The following is a 22,847-nucleotide window of genomic DNA, read 5'->3' as shown; positions in this document are numbered from 1 at the left end:
GAAGTATGGACTTGAAAGTCCACAAATATACTCACATATATATGATTAATTGATTCCTGACAAGCGTGTCAAGACAGCGCAGTGGAGAACAATATTTTTTTCAACAAATAATGTTGGGACAAGTGGATATCCCCATTCCAAACGAATGGAAGTTGGTCCAGAGACTTAACACTGTAAAAATGATGACAGCATGAATCAATTTAAGAGCTGAAATTACCAAACTCTTAAAACAGTTGTACATCTTCATGACCTTGGATTTGATATGACGTATAGCACAGACAGCCAAAGGCAAAATACATAAAATTCATCAAAATCAGTAACTTTTATGCTTGAAGCAAGACATGTCAAGAAAGTGAAATTATAATAAAAAGAATAAAGTACTGATACTTGGTACAATATGGATGAATTTGAAAATATGCAAGTGACAGAAGCCAGACACAAAATGCCATTTATTATGTGATAGAGAACACATAAGGAGTAATTTTCAGAGATTAGAAAGAGTGATAAGTGGGTAGTAAAAAAGGGTTTATTTTATGGTATATGAGTTATGTCACAATAAAATGTACAGAAGATAGAAATACATTTTATTAAAGATAAAATGCATAAGCAAATAGAAAAATACTTAGCATTCATTTGTCATTAAGGAAATGGCAATTAAATTTACTGTAATATCACTAAACATCTAGAATGGTTGAGTAAGAGAAGACCAACGTTTCCAAGTGCTGCTAAATGCATTGCTTATCAAATGGAACATGCACTTTGTAAAAGCAGTTTGTCAGTTTCTTACAAAATTAAACCTACATCTATTGTATGGCCAAGCATACAATACAAGCATATTGTATGGCCAAGCAGTTACTTTCGTATGTATTTATCCAAGTTAAAATAATAACATAGAACTGCTTATTAGTGTTGTGTACCATCTCAACATAGTAGTTTTTTTTTGTCAGCCCAAACTGGGAAGAACTTGAATGACCCTGAAAAGGGTATTGAATGAATAAAATAGGCTACATCCATATAATTTGATACTAAGCAATAATGCATAATGAACTATTGATACATGAGCAATATAGATGAATTTCAAATGGATTTTGGTAGGTGAAAGAATCTATGTTGAAAATGCCTACATAAAGATGATGTTTTGGTAAAAGCCAAGTATAATAACATAGAAGAAATCGATGTTTTCCTGAGGTTAAGTAGGAAATGAGAGTAGACAAGTTATTTTGTTGGTTATGGAAGTTTTTGCTTGGTGCTGTTTAGATGAATCCATGCATTTTTAAAATAATAAAAGTATGCAGCGAGGAAAGGGTTTATTTGAGAGGCAACCAAATGAGGCAGGAGGGCAAGCCTCAAATCCGCCTCCCCAAAGTGGGAGAGAACAAGTTTTTTATAATCATAAGGGTTAAGATTACATATATATTGATGAAATGGTTGGGGACACTTGTGACTATTCATGAGGAAAGATGGAACATGCTCATTGGGCAAACATATGGAACGTACATCCATGTTCACTTTTTGCTTTGGTGTGGAGATTTAACATGAGAATGAGGCCGACTTCAAACCCTGATGGTCAGGAGGTTAAGACAAGGAAAAGGAGCTCTGTGCATGCACTCAGAACTGGTACAAACTAGATGGGATCTTGGGCTCCTTATCTTAGGTAAGGAATGTAGGACTTTGCTTGTTCATAGGCTGGAACCCTATCAGTTGAACCTCTGAGTCCAGGCTTCTGCAGAGACAGCTAGTGGATTTGTTCTTGGGGTCTGAAAAGACACAATGACTGATCAGAGGAAAACAGTTCTCTGAAACACAAGTTCTAAATTTTCTGCCTAAATTTTGTGCTAGTTTCAACCTCATTAACACCTATAGGGCACAGTTTAAGACAGAATCAGCAAAGTTAAAGGGTAAAAAATCAACACATAAAATCAGTTGCATTTTTTTTTAGCTAATTATAGCCTGAAAAAAAATTAAGGAAATAATTTCATGCATACAAAGGAAAATACTTAGGAATAAATTTGACCTGGGAGGTAAAATACATGTTCAGTGAAAACTGCAAAACTTTGCTGGAATAGGGATGCCTGGGTGGCTCAGTCGGTTGAGCGTCCGACTCTTGATCTCAGCTCAGGTCTTGATCTCATGGTCATGAGTTTGAGCCCCACGTTGGGCTCTGTGGTGGGCGTGGAGCCTACTTAAAAAACGAACAATTTTACTGGAATAAATTAGAGAACATGTAAATAAATGGGAAAACATCCTGTGTTCGTGCATTGTAATATAATGTTCTTAAGATGTCAGTGTCACCCATAGTAGTCTACAGAATCAATGCAATACCTTTCAAAAGCTGAACAGCCTTTTATGCAGAAGTGAAAAAGCTAATCCATAAATTCATATAGAATTGCTAGGGTTTCTGAATACCGAAATCAATCTTGAAAAAGAATAAAGTCAGAGGACTTAAGTTTTTATTTCAAAGATTAGAATAGAGCTGGAATAGAATTGAGGTTCCAGAAATAAATCCATGCATCTATATCCAGTTCATTATTGATGAGGGTCCCAAGATGATTTATAGGAATGAACAGTCCCTTCAGCAAATAGTGTTTGGACAACCTCATGTCAACATGCAAAGAAATGAAGTTGGACCCCTACATTACACCCTCTGCAAAACTCAAAATGCATCAACATTCCAAATACAAGAGCTAAATCTCTAGAACTTTTAGTAGAAAACAGGAATAAATCTTAATGACCTTGGATTTGATGATGGTATCTTAATTGTGATTTCTAAAGCGGAAGCAAAAAGAGACATACTCAATTTTATCAAAATTTAATACTTGAATGCATCAAGAGACATTACCAAGAAAGTAAAAAGACAATATGCAGAAGGTGAGAAAATATTTACAAACCATATACTAAGTAAGGGTCTTGTATCAAGAATATATTATGTATTTTTTTAAAACCTGCTTACATCTCAACAACAAATTGACAACTCAGTTAAAAAACGGGCAGCATTTTGGGGCACCTGGGTGGCTCAGTCATTAAGCGTCTGCCTTTGGCTCAGGTCATAATCCCGGGGTCCTGGGATTGAGCCCCACGTTGAGCTCTCTACTCAGCGGGGTGTCTTTTCTCCCCCTCTCTGCCCCTCCCCCTGCTTGTGTTCTCTTTCTCTCAAATAAATAAAATCTTTTAAAAAAATAAAAATGGGCAACATTTTGAAAAGACATTTTTTCAAAGTGGACAAAAAACATGAAAGATTCTTCATATTAGACATAAATGAAGTGCAAATCAGAACCACAATGAGATCATTTCACGTCCACTAGTTTGTAATTTAAAACATGAAAAATAATCGTTGGCAAAAATGTGCATAAATCAAAACCTGTCTACATAACTGCTATTTAAAATGGTTCAGCTATTGTAGAATAAAGTGCAAATGTACAAAATAACAAAATTTTGGTATATGCATAAAAGGGAATATTATTCAGTCATGAAAATTACTGATACATGCTATAGTGTAGATGAAGTTACAACACATTACACTAAGTGAATGAAACTAGACACACAAGGTCACATGTTGTATGATTCCATACATACAGATAATTCCTTTGAAAAAGAATTTTGACTGGTGGCTGCCAGGACCTGGGAGGAGAGGGAGTGTGGAGAAACTGTTTAATGACTATAGTGTTTTACTTTTGAGTGAGGTAAACATTTTGCAACTAGATTGTGTTAATGTGCTTTAATGCTACTAAATTGTTTACTTTAAAATTGTTACTTTAATGTTATATAGATTTCACATTAGGAAATTATGTTTTAAAATATATGCCAAAAAAAAAATAGCCTAGTACCACATGGTTTCACTGGTAGGTTCTTTCAGATGTTGAGGAATTAACACCTCTCTTCAACCTCTCTCAGAAAATAGAAATGAGGGAACACTTTAACTCATTTTGAGACATTTCTTTTTTTTTTTTTTTTTAAAGATTTTATTTATTTATTTAAGACAGAATGAGAGAGAGAGAGAGAGCACATGAGAGGGGGGAGGGTCAGAGGGTGAAGCAGGCTCCCTGCCGAGCAGGGAGCCCGATGCGGGACTCGATCCAGGGACTCCAGGATCATGACCTGAGCCGAAGGCAGTCGCTTAACCAACTGAGCCACCCAGGCGCCCGAGACATTTCTGTGATACCAATGTTGGACAAACACAAAGACAAAACCTATAGGTCAGTGTACCTTATGACTATAAATGCCAAAAACCTTAAAGTACAAGTAAACCAAATGTAGCAACATGTTAAAAAGATTATGCCCCATGAGCAAAATGGGATTTTTTCCAGAATTGCAAAGGTGATTCAACATATGTAAATTAATTTTATACAGCACATTAATAGTACAAAGGAAAATAACCACATAATGTGTTTCAGATTAACCGTTAGACAAAATCCACACCCTTTCATGATATACAAAGCTGTACAAACTAGGAATAGAATGGAATTTCCTCAACAGGATTTGAGAGGCATTTATGGAAAAGAGCTAACATACTTAATGGGAAAAGTCTGTTGTACCTTGATTACCACAAATAAAACTAGGATGCCACTGGTAAATAACTTTGTGCTAGAAGTTCTAGCCAGAAAAAGAATAAAATTGGAATGGAAGAAGTAAAACTGTATTCTCAGATGACCTGATCTTACATGTAGAAAGTCCTAAAGAATCTGCATGAAACAAAACCACACTGAGATACCACCTTACACCAGTTAGAATGGCAAAAATGGACAGGGAAAGAAACAACAAATGTTGGAGAGGTTGTGGAGAAAGGGGAACCCTCTTACACTGTTGGTGGGAATGCAAGTTGGTACAGCCACTTTGGAAAACAGTGTGGAGGTTCCTCAAAAATTTAAAAATAGAGCTACCCTGTGACCCAGCAATTGCACTCCTGGGTATTTACCACAAAGACACTGATGTAGTGAAAAGAAGGGCCATATGCACCCCAATGTTCATAGCAGCAATGTCCGCAATAGCCAAACTGTGGAAAGAGCCGAGATGCCCTTCAACAGATGAATGGATAAAGAAGATGTGGTTCATATATACAATGGAATATTACTCAGCCAGCAGAAAAGATGAATACCCAACTTTTACATCAACATGGATGGGACTGGGGGAGATTATGCTAAGTGAACTAAGTCAAGCAGAGAAAGTCCATTTATCATATGGTTTCACTTATTTGTGGAACATAAGGAATAACATGGAGGACATTAGGAGAAGGAAGGGAAAAATGGGGGGAATTGGAGGGAGAGATGAACCATGAGAGACTATGGACTCTGAGAAACAAACAGTGTTTTGAAGGGGAGGGGGGAGGGGAGATTGGTTAGCCCGGTGATGGGTATTAAAGAGGGCACGTACTGCATGGAGCACTGGGTGTTATACGAAAACAATGGATCGTGGGTCACCACATCAAAAACCAATGATGTATGGTGACTAACATAATAAAATTTTTAAAAAATCTGCATGAAAAACAGAGCTTAAAAGAAATTCAGCAGTTTCAGAGCATATGCAAAATAAAAATCAGTTGTATTTTTATACACTGGCAATGTACAATGCAAAAAGGAAAATATGGGAACAATTCCATTTGCAATATTACCATAAAGAATAAAATAGGGTACATTCAAGTAGGTGGGAGGCTTGTAAATTTAAGTCTACAAAACTTTATTGAAAGAAAATTAAACAAGTGGAAAGACATCCTGTGTTCATTTACTGGAAAGCGTAATTTAGCATGGTGTAAGCCCTTAAAGTGATACACAGATTTAATACAGTCATCAAAATCTTAACTGTCTCTTTTACAGAAGTGGAAAAGCTGATCCTAAAATAGATACATAATTGCAGAGGACCCTGAATAGCTTAAACAATCTTGAAAAACAACTTAAGATTGACACTTAATTTTTTCAAATCTTACAACAAAATTATAGTAATCTGAACAGCGTGGTATTTGTATAAGGATAGGCATATAGGCCAAAAGAATAGAACTAAAAGTCCAGATATACTCCCATACATCTGTGGCTAATTGATTTTTAGAAGATTGCCAAGAGCATTCAATTATGAAAGAATAATGTCTCAACAGATGGTCCTTGAACAACTGGGTAGCAACTTAGAAAACAATGTTGGACCTTTACCTCATACCCTTTACAAAAATTAACTCAAAATCAATCAAATGTATGAGCTAATACTATAAAAATATTAAAATTAACTCAAAATCAATCAAATGTATGAGCTAATAATATTAAAATATTAATAGAAAATATAGTTAAATTTTCCTGATCTTTAATTTGGTAGTTGATTCTTAGGTATAACCCTGAAAGTAAAATCATGATAAGATAAAATAGATTAATTGAACTTTATCAAACTTATAAACCATAGTGCCCCATAGAACACTGTCAGGAAAGTGAAAAGACAACCCTCAAAATAGAAGATACTTGGAAAATACGTATTTGAGAAAGTACTAGCTTGCAGAATATATAAACATTTGCAATTAAAAATCAGAAACAAGGGGCGCCTGGGTGGCTCAGTCGTTAAGCGTCTGCCTTTGGCTCAGGTCATGATCCCAGCAGTCTTGGGATCAAGCCCCACATCGGGCTCCCTGCTCAGCGGGGAAGCCTGCTTCTCCCTCTCCTGCTCCCCCTGCTTGTGTTCCCTCTCTCACTGTGTCTCTCTCTGTCAAATAAATAAAATCTTTAAAAAAAAAAATCAGAAACAAAATCCAATTTATAAATGCACCAAGAGCTTAAGTAAGACATTTCTTGAAAGTTGATATACCAGCAGCCATTAGTACATGAAAATCTTTAACATTACTTTTTATTTGAGAAATTCAATTTAGAATAAATGAGCTATCACTTCACTCTCGGTACTATGGCTATTACATGAAAAATGAGAAATAGTAAATATTGGCAAGGGTGTGGAGAAATCGGAATTTTTGGTCTTTGCTACAGGGAGCTGTGCAATGGTGAGGCTGCTGTGGAAAACAGGATGGTGGTTCCTCAGAAATATAGAGATTACTTGGTATTCACCACAGTAAGTATGTTCTTGCTCCCCTTTATCCATTTTACTCATCCCCCGCCCACCTACCTTCTTGTAAACAGCAGTTCTCTTTGAGTCTCTTTTTTCCTTTGTTCATTTGTTCGGTTTCTTAAATTCCACATATGAGTGAAATCATATAGTATTTGTCTTATGTCACTTAGCATTTTACTCTCTAGGTCCATCTATGTTGTTGCAGATGGCAAGATCTCATTTTTTTATGAGTGAGTAGTATGTAAAATTGTTGAATCATATTGTACACCTGAAACTAATATAACACAGTGAGTTAATTATACTTCAATAAAATAAATAACCTAACACAGTGCTTGGTACTAAGAAGTAAAAAAAAAAAACTAAATACAAAATTTCGATGACCCAGCAGTTCCACACCAAGTTATATCCCTAAGTTAAAGGAATCCATTTTTAAATAAAATTTTTGTATGCGAATGTGTATAGCCACACTATTCATCATAGTTGAAAGGTGGAAACTACTCCAGTATTCATGAGGTGATGAAAGTGGTATATCCAACTTACACTGTTGGTGGGAATGCAAGCTGGTACAGCCACTCTGGAAAACAGTATGGAGGTTTCTCAAGAAGTTAAAAATAGCGCTGCCCTACGACCCAGCAATTGCAGTACTGGGTATTTACCCCAAAGATACAAATGTAGTGAAAAGAAGGGGCACCTGCACCCCAGTGTTCATAGCAGCAGTGTCCACAATAGCCAAACTGGAAGGAGCCAAGATGTCCTTCAACAGATGAATGGATAAAGAAGATTTGGTGTGTGTGTGTGTATATATATATATATATATATATATATATACACAATGGAATATTACTCAGCCCTCAGTATGAATACCTACCATTTACATTGATGTGGATGGAACTGGAGGGTATTATGCTACGTGAAGTAAGTTAATCAGAGAAAGACAATTATCATATGGTTCCACTAATGTGGAATATAAGGAGTAGTGTGGAGGGCCACAGGGAAAGGGAGGGAAAACTGAATGGGAAGAAATCAGAGAGGGAGAAAAACCATGAGAGACCCTTGACTCTGGGAAACAAACTGAGGGTCGCGGAAGGAGAGGTGGGTCGGGGGATGGGGTAACTGGGTGATGGGCATTAAGGAGGACACGTGTTGTGATGAGCATGAGTGTTACATGCAACTGATGAGTCGTTGAACACTACATCAGAAATTAATGATGTACTATATGTTGTTTAAATAAAGTGGTATATCAAAAAAATGCAGTATTACTCAACTTTATAGTTGAATGAATTATTGATACACAGTATAACATGGATATTCCTATTAATCATTATGCTAAGTGAATGAAAACAAACATATAAGGGCCTAATTCATTTTACATGAAATATGAAAGAGGTAAATCCATAGAAGCAAAGCAGATTAGTGGTTGTCAACAAGTATGGGTATGGGGAATGGAGAATGACTGCTTAATAAGTCTTGGGTTTTCTACTGCCTTATTAAAATAAAGAGTTGACCATGGTGATGGTTGCACAAGGTTGTGAATGTACTAAAAGCCACTGAATTGTACTATTTAAAATTGATAAAATGGTTACAGCATACGGAATATAGTCAATAGTATTGTAATAGCATTGTATGGTGACAGATGGTAGCTACACTTGCAGTGATCATAGCATAATGTATAGCGTTGAATCACTTTGTTCTATACCTGAAACCAATGTAACATTGTGTGTCAACTAAAAAATTTTAAGTAAAAAATTTTTTAATAAAATGGTGAATGTTGTGTATGTGGGTGTTAACCTCATTAAAAAATTAAAGGAATTCGTTACCTAAAAAATAAAATAGGTGGAGAGCCAGATTTGGTTTGCATGGTGTAGTTTACTAATCCTTGGTCTGGGTCTATTTAAGGTAATTTGCAATATATTTATTACAACTAATTAAAATTTTATGAGATTATCTAAAGACTATAATAGGTATATCTAACTTTTTGCAAAATGCTGATTTTTCTGAATTTCTAAACAACTCTTGGGATCAATATGAAATTGTCAGTTGATTCCATAGGAGTTTGCTGAAGACTTGAGCATTTTCCACATAAAACACAGCTGTAGGGCCTCATTTGGCAACAGAAATAACAAAAACTCTAAGCAGTACTAATACCCTCTAGAAAGGCTAAAATGAAATGGACTGAGGATGCCAAATATTGGTGAGTATTTTGCTAACAAATATCTTTCATAGAGTAATGGTGGGAGTATGATTGGTGGAAGTCATGTTAGAAGACCTTTTAATGATATGTTTGTAAAGCTGAACATGCACATATCCTGTGATTCCAAAATTTAACTTATATGTATATGACCACAAAGATATGTATATGTTCACCTAAAGACGTGTTAATGTCTATATCGTCACTATTCATAATAGCGCTAAACTGGAAAACATGCAAACGTCTGTCAACAGAATAGATATATTAATATTTGTGGTGTTTTCTTTTAGTGGATTATGGCAATGAAAAATAATGAACTGTAACTATACATTATGCATGTATCTCACATTCTTTTCAGCAAAGAAGCCAAATGTATTAACAAAATTCAGGATAGTGGTTCCTCTGGTTGAAAATATACTTAAAGTAGAATACATGCCACTTCAGTGATACTAGAAATATTTTCTTCATTAAGCTTGTCAAATTAGTTTTTAAATATACATATAATTTATACTGTCTTCCGTGTATAAGATTCTGTAATTTTAAAACTACATTAAAATACCAATTACTGAGGATCCTCCCCAGAGTGTACTATATATTCTCCAATCATTTCCAAAAGTGGAATTATTATTTCTTTTTTGATGAACCCCTATGGGACACTTAAAGTATATTAGGGTTACCATTTTCCTTATTTTTTTGATTTAGTTGGTTGCACTATCTGATAGGCAAAAGCTCTTTAACCATTTACTTATCTACTATTCTTTTCTCCTAAATCATTGTTTCAAGTGTTCATCCATACATGAACACTAATGATTTAAATGTGAATCAAATGTGGTAATGTGACAGATGTTCTCTGTTTTGTATGAATGTGAAAGTGTACAATAGATATTGAGTGTGGGCACTAGTATTAGTACAAGAAAATTGAAAAATAGTACAAATCGTAAAAGTAACGTAAATTACAGTGAGTCTTGCAAACCACTTACCAGTCATCACTCATTACCATGCAAGAAGAAAAGCGTTAGCATAGCATTATATGTGGTCCATATTCACTTCATTTGATATATGTGCAGTCTTTTCTATCTATTGCTTATATAATTATTAAAAATTCCATAGTATCTGGATTGCTTAGGTTATTTTCTTCCCACTGTGGTGAGATTTTAAAAGTAATCTAGAAGTTTGGTTAGATCTACCGTCTTTGTTAATAAGGGAAGAAATTTATTAGCAAGTGCAAGTTAATTTTAAGGAATAGGAAAAATTGTAAAATTTGACCATATGATGGAATTCAATAATTAGGAAAAGGAAGCCTTGTAGGGTATGCTGCAATAAGTAAGTACTGTGATACATAAATGTTGTTGGACAACAGTAGCTTTAAGAGTGAAATATGAAAGATTTAAGAAGTTGGGGAAAACCAAGCTCTGTCCTTATTGAGACACCTTAGTGCACCTCTTGATCTTGGGATTGTTAATTTGAGCCCCAAGTTGGGCATAGAACTTACATCAAAATAAACAAACAAAAGTAATGTAGTCCTTTAAAAAAAAAAAGGAAGGAAGAAAAAGTTCAAAAGACAAGTTTGCTTTACCAAAGAAGGAATTCATATCTAGTTTGGGAATCTAAAACACCTATCTAATGCCCCCCCTTAAACTTAAAATGCCAATTTGATTAATTCCTCGGATAAAGATAATAGCTTTGAAAGAATAAAGTATCAAAGAATTGACAATGATAAGAGTAAAAACTTGGGAAATTGAGGTGTTTCCATTTTTTAAATGACAGTGTAAGGATTTTGTGAATCTACTCTCCAGGGAAACAAATGTAACTGGTGAGATGAGCAAAATTTACAACAGTTTAACACCTCTTGAAATTCTAATGGCATACAGCAAATGAAAAAATTTTGAGAATTGTACTAAAACGGAATAAAAAGACTCTATGGCATTTGAACCACCACTCAGTTCTCCCATCTCAATTCAGCAAGACAGTGACCACTCCAAGCATTTGCAGTGAGGAATACAGGGATCCCTCTCTTTTAGCTAATAGTTGAGGTCTATTTTCCAGAATGGAGTGATGCTAAAATTCCATATCCCCACAGCTCAGTTTTGTAGATCCTCACTTCCAGTCAATTGTAGCTGATAGGAAGAGGACTTCTGTTCTCCCAACCCAGACACATAGAGCAGAAGCTCTTCCTCAGGCCTGATACGCTCAGAATACTCTTACCCTCATTCCAGGTTGTTTGGACCATTGATATACCATACCAGGTGAGGCAAGTTGAGAACAGGCTAATCCCTATAAATTTGGGCTGTTACTTTGAGCCAAGGTAGTCACTGTCCCCCCCTCCCCCGCCCCGCTACACACAGCTCAGTGCATCTGGATGATAAATGTTGCTGAGTAGAACGGGCAGAACACGAGAACAGAGTTCTGAAGCCCTCCCTGATGAAATTTTATTTAAAAGAGCAGGGGGACGTTCAAGCCTATGGGCAGTCTTAAAAGATGATAATTCGGTGTTAAGTAATTAGCTGGTAGTTTAATGAGAGCAACTTGTTAAACTGTAGGCTAATTTGCCACAGAGAACCAGGTAAAGAGTTAAGAATAGCATTCCTGTAGTCAGAACAAAGACTGGCATCATAAACTGCCCCTGCAAATGGACCGAGTTTAATTGGATTAGAATATACAGTAAGATATGCCCCCAGAGCATTGTTATAAGTGATAGGAAAATTAACTTACAGTTAATGTAGGCTAGCAGCTCAGTATGTTCAAGAATAGAAATTGTGCACTGCCATCCTAGGGTAACGACATTTCTGGGGCTGTGCCCTCTGAGGAGCAGTATCATAGGCTCCCATCATATCATGGGAGAAAGAGACTTCACTAAAAGTCCAGTCAATCACTTAACATACTAAAAATGTGAACAGTAACTACCAGCCCTGGATTCATCTTGTGGTTAACTAGCCAGTATTGCTACTATATATCATTTATAATGCCTACTTTTGAGCTGAAAAATCTCCAGACCTGCAAAGAAAGAAGAAAATGTCACCATAAAGCAAAAGAGGTTGGCAGCAGAACCCACATTTAAAGGCCTACATATCAGATTTAGCAGATAAATATTTTAAATCAGCTATGTTCAAAGAACTAGAGGAAACCATGCTTTAAAAGGTACAGGTATGAAGATAGTGTTTCATCAAATAGGATCAGTAAGTAGGAATTGTAGGGGCGCCTGGGTGGCTCAGTCATTAAGCGTCTGCCTTCGGCTCAGGTCGTGATCCCAGGGTCCTGGGATCAAGCCCCGCATCAGGCTCCCTGCTCCGCGGGAAGCCTGCTTCTCCCTCTCCCACTCCCCCCTGCTTATGTTCCCTCTCTCGCTGTGTCTCTCTGTCAAATAAAATCTTTAAAAAAAATAATAAGTAGGAATTGTAGAAAGAGCCGTAGGGACAATCTGGAGTTGAAAAGTATAGACAAATAGAAAAGAAAAATCACTAGAGTGTTTCAACAGTAATATGAATTGTCAGAATAAATAATCAGTGGGCTTGAACACAGATTGACAGACATTATACAATTTAAAGAATACAGGAAAAAGGAAGAAAGCAGTTTCATAGAAATGTGGGATGCCATTGTGCATGCCAACACGTATGTTATGCCAGTGTTAGAAATAGAGGGGGAAACATGGAAAATGACATTTGTAGAAGTGATACCCGAAAACTACAATGTTTTATGAAAAATATTAGCCTAAACATCCAAAGGAAATAATATTTTGAGACAAATGAAAAAACATGCCAAGGGAAACGATTATAACGATAAATTCCTACAGTAATAAAAAGATCTCAACCTAATTCTATACCTTAAGGAATTAGACAAAGAACAAACTAAGACTGAGTTCAAAGAAGGAAGGACATAATAAAGAGCAGATATAAATAGAGACTGCAAAGATAAATCAATGAAACTAAGAGCTTTTTTAAAAGAAAAAATTGGCAAACTAGATACTCTAACCAAGAAAAAAAGGAGAGGAGAGGACTCAATAAAGAGACATTACAACTGATACCACAAAAGTACAAGGATCATAAGTGGCTACTATGAACAATTATATGCCAACAAATTGTATAACCTAGGAAAAATGTATAAATTACTTCTGGCTTTGGTCTGAGGGCATCACTAGTACAGAACTGTAAATGAGCATAGACAGAAAATCTTAGAGAACCCTTATCTTTCTGGCCAGCTGACTGGCTATTGGGTACTTGTAAGCTGAAGTATATAGGAAATATTTTTATTCATATTTATTCTCCATCCCCATCTCTCTCCTTTCCTTCTGGCCTCCTTCCTCCTGGATTTTCCCTAAAGACAGCTACAGTTCTGGAATTGCATGATGGTGATGCCAGAGGCACTGAAGTCTGCAGGAAAAAAAGCCATCTTTATTAGAGCAACGTGCAAAAGGGGACCCTTGTGAATAGAAGAGTGCATAGAATTCTGTTAAGTCTCTATTTTTTGCTTTTCCCAAGGGTGACTCCATTTGTGCAGATCTCCATGGCAACAAATGTGGCTTAATATCCAGAGAAGGCATGCATCTAGTCTACTTTGGAGTGAGAAAAAGAAACCCTTTGGAGCTGGAGAATAGGGTAATTTTAGAGATGAGAGAGCTGAAGAAGGGGATCTCCTTATTTTGTATATGAACTGAAGCAGTTTCTTGAGCTCATCTTCAATGTGAACATGTATGAGATAGTCCAAAATAAAACATAGAAATAGCTTTTGGAATTTATAATATGAAGCCCCACCCATGTTACAGACTGAACTCAGAGAATCATATGTGAGGTAGACCCAAATCATCATGGTAAAGACTGAAAACTAGATATTGGAAGCACTTCTCATAAAAGGGGAGATCGAAGTTGTGGTCTGAACCTAACTGAATTGATTGCCTTTTTAAAAGGGCATTCACACATACATTGTCCAGGAGATTTTAAAGAGATCAGATTCTTACAACAATGTGCAAAAGCCCAACAATCCAAAAATACAAAGAACCAGGGGAAATATGTGACAATGAATAGATGCCAGACACAGGATATTAGAGATTTTGGAATTATCATAGGGATTTTATTTATTTTTATTTTTAAAGATTTTATTTATTTGACAGAGACAGCGAGAGAGGGAACACAAGCAGGGGGAGAGGGAGAGGGAGAAGCAGGCCTCCAGCTGAGCAGGGAGCCCGACGCGGGGCTCGATCCCAGTACTCTGGGATCATGACCTGAGCCGAAGGCAGACGCTTAACAAGTGAGCCACCCAGGCGCCCCATCATAGAGATTTTAAAGCAACCGTTATTACTATATTCCGTGATAGGTCAGTACTTTCAAGATGAATTAAAAAACAGAAGTTCTCAGAAAATAAAACTTCAAAGAACCAGGTGGAATTTATTAAACTGAAAAATAAAATGTCTAAAATTTGTTGTAAAAAATGAATGAGTTCAATAGCAGATTTAAGGTGACAGATGATCAGTGAACCTGAAAATTAGAAACTATCAAATTTCAAAAACATTTTGAAAAAAAATTAGGGCTTCAAGAATCTATGTGACAATTTCAGAAGTTCAATATTTGTGTGGTTGGAGTCCCAAAAAGATAGAGATTGGCACAGAACAAAATATTTGAGGAAAGAATTTCTAAAATTCAATGAAAGACAAATGTACATGTTCAAGAAGACTTGTGACCTTGAAGAGAATAAACCTAAATGTATACCAATACACAATGTAATCAAACTGATGAAAGTGAATGATGAAAAAATCTTGAAAGTTCCTACCAAAAATCACTGTATTACATATAGGATAACTAATTTTGAATGATTGTATTTCTTGTCAGATTCTATAGAGTCCAGAAGACAGGACATCTTTAAGGTGCTGAAGGTAAAGAATAAATCCAGAATTCCATAACAAGCAAAAATATCCTTTAAAATGAATTCAAGATAAAGTTACCCTCAGATGAAGGAAAAACTAGAAATTTTTTTCATCATGGAAATGCTCTAAAAGAAATGATAGGGGCGCCTGGGTGGCTCAGTCGGTTAAGCATTGGCCTTGGCTCAGGTCATGATCTCAGGGTCCTGGGATCGAGTCCCACATCAGGCTCCCTGCTCAGTGGAGAGTCTGCTTCTCCCTCTGCCCCTCCCTCCCCCACTTTGTGCTCGCTTGCTCTCTCACAAAAAAAATCTTAAAAAAAATGATAAATATTCTTCAGATAATGATACCACAGAGAGGGGCGCCTGGGTGGCTCAGTCGTTAAGCATCTGCCTTTGGCTCAGGTCATGATCCTAGGGTCCTGGGATCGAGCCCTGCATCGGGCTCCCTGCTCGGCGGGAAGCCTGCTTCTCCCTCTCCCACTTCCCCTGCTTGTGTTCCCTCTCTCGTTGTGTCTCTCTCTGTCCTATAAATAAATAAATAAAATCTAAAAAAAAAAATGATACCACAGAGAAACTTGGTACTTCAGGGATAAAGTTTGAGCAACAGTAGTAGTAAATATCTGGACAAATAGGATAACCTTTTCTACCAATTCCTTTTATGTGTGCATGACTCTTGGAAACAAAATTATAATGTCTGAGGGGGGATTTCAATATATTTATATGTAAAATATGTGAAAATTATCACATAGGTGTTTTCAGGTAACTTTAGCAGAGAGCAGGTTTTTTAGTTTAGTTTTGTTTTTTAAAGTTTCCAAATAATAATGTTTCTTTCTGGGACAGAGGTTGGAATGTCTAAAACCTCTTAAAACATACAGATTACCCATTTTGGGAGAAGAGTCCAACAAGCCTTGTTTGTCAGATGACATTAGTGTTTTTAAGAATGCAGAAAACCTGGCCCTAGGGTTATCTCATCTTAAAAATGTTGCAGCTAGGGGCGCCTGGGTGGCTCAGTTGGTTAAGCGACTGTCTTCGGCTCAGGTCATGATCCTGGAGTCCCTGGATCGAGTCCCGCATCGGGCTCCCTGCTCGGCAGGGAGTCTGCTTCTCCCTCTGACCCTCCCCCCTCTCATGTGTTCTCTCTCATTCTCTCTCTCTCAAATAAATAAATAAAATCTTTAAAAAAAAAATGTTGCAGCTATCCCTCTCTGGGAAACTTTATTTCCTGCTCCCCCACCTGAAACAAAGCTTCAAGGAAAGCTGACTCAATGGGGTGCTTAAGTCACTAAGATTCCTTCATCTAGTCCCTGTAAGGCAGTCAGGTCAGTTTCAACTCATTGGCCAGAATTGTTTTGGACTATAGAATTGGCCTTGGGTCCCAACTTGCAGGCAAAGGCAGAAGCCTCTGCAATCACTAATACATCCTGTGGTACCTGGATTAATCCCTTGGGCCTATTGGAAAAGTCAGTATATGGAGAAGCCAAAATATTCAGGTTTCCTAAACTTGGGATTCCTCACCTGATGCAAAACTATTACCTGTGCATAAACTACCTAGACCACTTCTCATTGCCCTCTTGGAATGCGTTGGGAGGCTTGAAGAACCAATGTAGACTCCTCTTGAAATCAATGTGAAGATGCGCATACTTCTTACTGTGTCATGAGTAATAAAATCTTTTGTCACTGATGCACGATTCTTAGCTCTTCTGCCAGAATTCATAAAACTGTGACAAGCTTACTTTTAGCTTGCATGTATGACAAAATCACAAGTTAACAGCTTAGGACACAGATAGTAATGGGACATATGTGGTTCTAAGATTTGTAGGTTTTATTTTAAGTAGTAATATATTAATGTTTAGTACATAGGAGAATATCAGGTGTGTGTATTGTAATCCTTAGAGAAACCTCTCAAAAATATGAAGACATACTAAAAAATTTATTAAAGTAGAATACTACAAGATACTCAAATAATCCAAAGGAATAGAAGAAAGAATAAAAATGGAGTTTTAGAAAGTGGAGAGAGAAATAATAAAAGAATGGACATATAGCAACCAAATCCATTCATTCTACATGGTCTAGAACTTTTGGCTCGAGATTAGTGGAGTAAATGCATTATCATATTTGCCAAAAAAAACCCCTGGACATTATATATAAAAGACATAAAAGAAGACTGAAAAATAAATGAATGGAGGGGTGCCAGCCAGATAGAGCCAGTAGAGCATGCAACTCATAATCTCAGGGTCATGAGTTCAAGCCCCACATTGGGTGTGGAGCCTACTTATAACAAATATAAATAAATAAATAGGAAGAAGAAGAAATGAGTGGACATCAGCAAGAGACAGATGGGACCCAAGGGAAAACTAGGTGTTTCCAGTTTTTTTTTCTTTTTCCTAATATATCTCAGGCTAAGTGCTGGAGAATTTGGCAAATAGGTCTCCAGGCAGAGACCAAATACCAAAACAGAACAAAGCCCTAGGGAAAGGGTTCTCTCTAGACAGTGACAACCCATCAAATAAGAACTTTTAGATAATATTGCCCTACTCCATTCAAACTTCAGGATAAAAATCACTCAATCTACACCCCCATCAGCAAAGGCTGAGTGGAGATCATAGACTTCAGCACTGCCAAGCTATAATGAGCCTCTCATCGCCCCCTCAACCAGTGTCAGGATGGTATCAGAGAAAATCCACTGCACAGCAAAGTCTACTTCACAGTGTTAACATTAATCCCATCACAGCATAAGTAGAGGCCTTGCGGACATCTTGGATTTATATTCACATCCAGCAAAATGAAGAGCCTTTCCCTCTCCCTGTTTTCAGATGAAACCATGTGGCAAGCTGGTACTTTGACCATCCAGCTCTCATTAAGATCCATCCATCTTGGTACCTGGGGAGGACATATGGTGAGGAGCATTAATAAAATATGCTGTTCTCTCATACCTACATATGACCAGCAGCAATGAGCCTTTCCTCACTCTTAGAGTTTAAAGAATGCCAAGGGGAGAACCTGTACTTTCACGCCTACCTGGTACTTAGATGGCAGAAACTCCCTCCCTTACCAGAGTTGTCTCAAAGGAGGTCTGTAAAAAGAGAAGATTCAAATTAATTGCAGAGTCTCACATACCCAGAATGTCTAGTATAGGATTAAAAAATCACCCATTATTATCACAAACCAGGATGACACAGATGTTGGAATTATCTGATGAGAATTTTAAAGCAGTCCTTATGGGAATGATTTAACAAGCAATTACAAGCACTTGAAACAAAATAACCAGAAAGTCTCAGGAAAGAGGATATGAAAAAACAAGTGTTTAATTTCACAACTGAAAAATGTAATAGGTAACTAAATGGAATGGAGATGGCAGAGAAGACTTATCAGTGAACTTAAAGCAATTGAAATTATTCAGACTGAGCAACAGAGAGCAAACAGACTAAAAAAAATGGACAAAGCCTCAATGGTGTTAGAGACCATAAAAAAAAAGTCCACATTGTTGTCATTGGGGTTGTAAAAGGGGGGAAGAAAGCGGTAAATCCTGTTTGACAAAATAATGACCAAAGATTCCTCCAATGTTTGAAAATACATAAACCAATGGATTCACAAAGTTTACTGAACCCTAAACCTTAGAATCCCAAAGAAATCTGTCTGAGGTACATTAATAATCAAAGCTTTGAAAACAAAAGATAATTGTGAAAGTGGCCAGAGGGGGTCAAATGCATTACTTGTAGGAAAAAAATGCAAATGACAGATTTGTCATCAGAAACTATGGAGGCCAGAAAGAGGTTGCATTATGAAACAACTAAGAATATATAACAGTTTTAAATTTTATGCATCAAACAACAGAGCTCCAGAATAGAGAAAGCAATAACAGATACAGAAATAATAAAATTAACAAATAGAACTGATAAGTACATTTCTCAACAATAATTAGACAGAAAATAGAGACCTGATCAAAACTATGAATTACCTTGATTTAACTGACATGTGTAGAACAGTCCATTGAGTAATACCAAAGTACTTTCTTTTCAAATGCACATAGGCCATGTAGAAAATCATATTTTGGGTCGCAAAACCTCAACATGTTGAAAAGAATTTTAATCATATATAGTGTTTTTACCACAACACTATCAAAGTAGAAATACATAACTAAAAGGTAATGGGAAATTATTTTTAAAAAGATTTATTTGAGAGAGAGAGTGCATGCATGCAAGAGCTGGGGGGAGGGGCAGAGGTAGAGGGAGAGAGAATCCACAAGCAGACTCCCTGCTGAGCGCAGACTCTGACATGGGGTTCTATCCCAGGACCCTGAGATCATGACCTGAGCTGAAACCAAGAGTTGGCCACTTAACCGAATGAGCCATCCACATGCCCAGATAACAAGAAAAATTTTAAACACCTGGAGACTAACCAACATACTTTTAAACAAGCGATTAGTCAGGGCGCCTGGGTGGCTCAGTCGTTAAGCGTCTGCCTTCGGCTCAGGTCATGATCCCAGGGTCCTGGGATCGAGTCCCACATCGGGCTCCCTGCTCTGCGGGAAGCCTGCTTCTCCCTCTCCCACTCCCCCTGCTTGTGTTCCTGCTCTCGCTATGTCTCTCTCTGTCAAAAAAATAAATAAAATCTTTAAAAAAAAAAAAACAAAAAACCGATTAGTCAAAGATGATGTCTTAACAGTAATAAAAACATGAAAATTAATTACATTTAAAATATAAAGACACAGCCCAATCAGTGCTGAAATTTATATCAGTGAATACTTATAAAACACAAAAACTTTAAATCAGTAAACAAAACACCTTAAGGAACTGGGAAAGAAATCGCAAATTAAGTCCAAAGCAAGAAGAATGAAGAAAATGAAAATAAGATCAGAAAATCAATAAAATTAAATGAATTAAATGAAACAATGGAAAAAATTAAAGCTGTTTCATTGAAAAGATTGAAATTCACAAACCTACTAAGATTGGCAAAAAAGTGAAGCCACAAATCCTTAATAACACAAGTGAAATGAGATAGCAATAAATCATAAAGACCTTAAAGGGATAATAAGGGGAAACTGTGTAATTGTCATCTTTGGATTAGACATGTTAAATAAAATGGACCTATCCCTCAAATGACACAAACTATCATAACTTACAAAAGAAAATGAATACCCAATACCAACTTAGTAAATTACATTTATAATTTAAATACTCCTGGGAAAATAATCTCTAGGCCCACTTTGTTTTACTGGAAAGTTGAACCAAATATTTAAAGAATTATCACCAATTTGTATGTGATGTCTTCCAGAAAATAGGAAAAACACTTCTTAACTCATTTTGTAAGGCTAGTGTTATTATTATACAAAAGGCAAAGGCAGTAAAAATATAATTAAACTACAGATTAGTATCACCTAAATATAGTTGTGAAATTCCTTAAGAAATAGGCGATTTCAAAAAGCCTTTACGTATTAAATTAAATCAATAAATAACAACATTCCCAAAAGAAAACCAGAAGGTCTAGATGGATTCACTGGGGAATTCTATCAGCTGTTTAAGGGAGAAGTTATACCTCAACTTTACAATCTCTTTCAGAAAATAGAAACTGTAAAAATACTTCCTAACTCATACAATGAAATCATCATTACTATATATTAAAACCAGACAAAGACACTATAAGGAAACTACAAACCTATATCTCTCATGAATACAGATGCAAAAATTCCCAACAATATTAGCATATCAAATTCAACAATGTATAAAAATTTTATGCCACAACCATATGAGATTTATCCTATGTGTATGACATGGTTTCAACATTCAAAAATCAGTTTTTGTAATCCATCACAACAAGCTAAAAAAAGAAAAATAATATATGATCATATCAGTAAATGTAGAAAAATCATTTCACAAAATCTAAAACCCATTCATGATAAAAAATAATCCCAGTAAATTAAAAATAGAGCATAACATCCTCAACTTGATCAAGAACTTATACAAAAAACCTACAGGCAATATTATATTTAATGATGGTATATGCCAATTTTCTGCTAAGAGCAGAAACAAGGCAAGGATATTTCATCTCATCACTTTTTAAAAATATGCTGGGAGTCCAACAATAGTACAAGAAAAGGAAATAATAGTTACACAGTTTGATTAGGAGGCATTTATCTTTGTCAGAGATGACATGATTATGTAGAAATTCCAAAGTATCAACAAAAAATTTCTAGAACTAATAAGTGATTATAGCAAGGTTGTATGATACAAAGTTAATATTTTTTTAAAGATTTTATTTATTAGAGAGAGAGGGAGAGTGAGAGGGAGAAGCAGGCTCCCCGCTGAGCAGCGAGCCCGATGTGGGACTTGATCCCAGGACCCTGAGATCATGAGCTGAAGGCAGATGCTTAACCAACTGAGCCACCCAGGTGCCCCCAAAGTTAATATTTAAAAGTTAAATGCTTTCCTATATATCAGCAATCAGCAAGTGGAATTTGAAGTTAAAAGCAATACCATTTATATTAGCGCACGCACACACACACACACACACACTGAAATGAAATAATTAGGTCTATAAGAAAATATGTTACAAACCACTGATGAATGAAATAAAAGAATTAAATAAGTAAATATTTGATGTTCATGGATAGGAAGACTTAATATTGCCAAATTGTCAGTTCTTCCCAACTTGGTCTATGGATTCAATGCAATCCAAGTAAAAATCTCAGCAGTTATTTTGTGGATTTTGGCAAACTAATTCCAAATTTATATGGAAAAGCAAAAGACAAAATTACCAACACAAACACTGAAGGAAAAGAGCAAAGTCAGAACTGAAGATACTCATCTTCAACACCTACTACAAAGCTACAGCAATTAAGACAGTGTGGTTTTGGCAAAAGAATAGACAAATCAGTGGAATAACATAGAGAGTCCAGTGTAGTCAACTGATCTTTGACAAAGGAGCAAAGGCAATACAATGGAGCAAAGATAGTATTTTCAACAAGTGTTGCTGGAACAATTGGGACTTACACGTGAAAAAAATGAATCTAGACACAGACCTTACACCCTATACAAAAACTAAAAATTGATCATAGACCTAAATGTAAAATGCAAAATTGTGAGACTCCTAGAAGGTAAAATAGGAGAAAACCTAGATGATCTTGGATATGGCAATGACTTTTTTTGGTAAAATATCAAAGGCACAATCCATGAAAGAGATCATTGAAAAGCTAGATTTCATTAGCATTAAAAACATGTGTTCTGCAAAAGACAATGCCAAGAGAGTAGGAAAACAAGCCAGAAACTGGTAGAAAAAATATTTGCAAGACACTGATAAAAGACGAAAACATTTGCAAGCACTGACATCTGAGAAAAGACTATTAGCCAAAATATACAAAGATCTCTGAAAAATCAACAGTAAGAATGCAATCTGATTTTAAAATGAGCCAAAGAATTTAACTTACATCCCACCAAAGAAGATATACAGATGGGAAATATGCACATGAAAGACACTCCACATTATATGTTATCAGGGAAATGCAAATTTAAACGAAGAGATACTGGGGCGCCTGGGTGGCTCAGTTGGTTAAGTGACTGCCTTCGGCTCAGGTCATGATCCTGGAGTCCCTGGATCAAGTCCCACATCGGGCTCCCTGCTCAGCGGGGAGTCTGCTTCTCCCTCTGACCCTCTTGCCTCTCGTGCTCTCTCTTTCAAATAAATAAATAAAATCTTTAAAAAAAAAAATAAACGAAGAGATACTACTACACACCTATTAAATTAAACAAAATCCAGAACACAACTCCAAATTCTGGTGAGGGTT

The 22,847-nt window shown here is 36.2% G+C and overlaps 1 protein-coding gene across 5 annotated transcripts in view; it reads left to right on the top strand.

Annotated features, from left to right (window-relative positions):
* Nucleotides 1-22,847, top strand: part of LOC116621809 — a 136,253-nt gene that overhangs the window by 67,520 nt on the left and 45,886 nt on the right. For 3 of the 5 annotated variants that reach the window (XR_004297474.1, XR_004297473.1, XM_032387821.1), the window contains one exon: nt 6,948-7,172. Coding sequence is in view for 1 of the 5 variants with exons in the window: in XM_032387821.1 (XP_032243712.1) it covers nt 6,948-6,965 (18 nt within the window). In the remaining 4 variants the exon portion in view is untranslated. Of the gene's footprint in view, nt 1-6,947; nt 7,173-22,847 lie in introns of those variants that run through there. The other 2 variants (XR_004297470.1, XM_032387819.1) reach the window with 2 other exon arrangements.

The sequence above is a fragment of the Phoca vitulina genome, unplaced genomic scaffold, assembly GCF_004348235.1.
Source record: "Phoca vitulina isolate PV1807 unplaced genomic scaffold, GSC_HSeal_1.0 scaffold51, whole genome shotgun sequence".
Lineage (NCBI taxonomy): Eukaryota > Metazoa > Chordata > Mammalia > Carnivora > Phocidae > Phoca > Phoca vitulina.
This window is presented reverse-complemented; position numbering and strand designations above follow the sequence as displayed.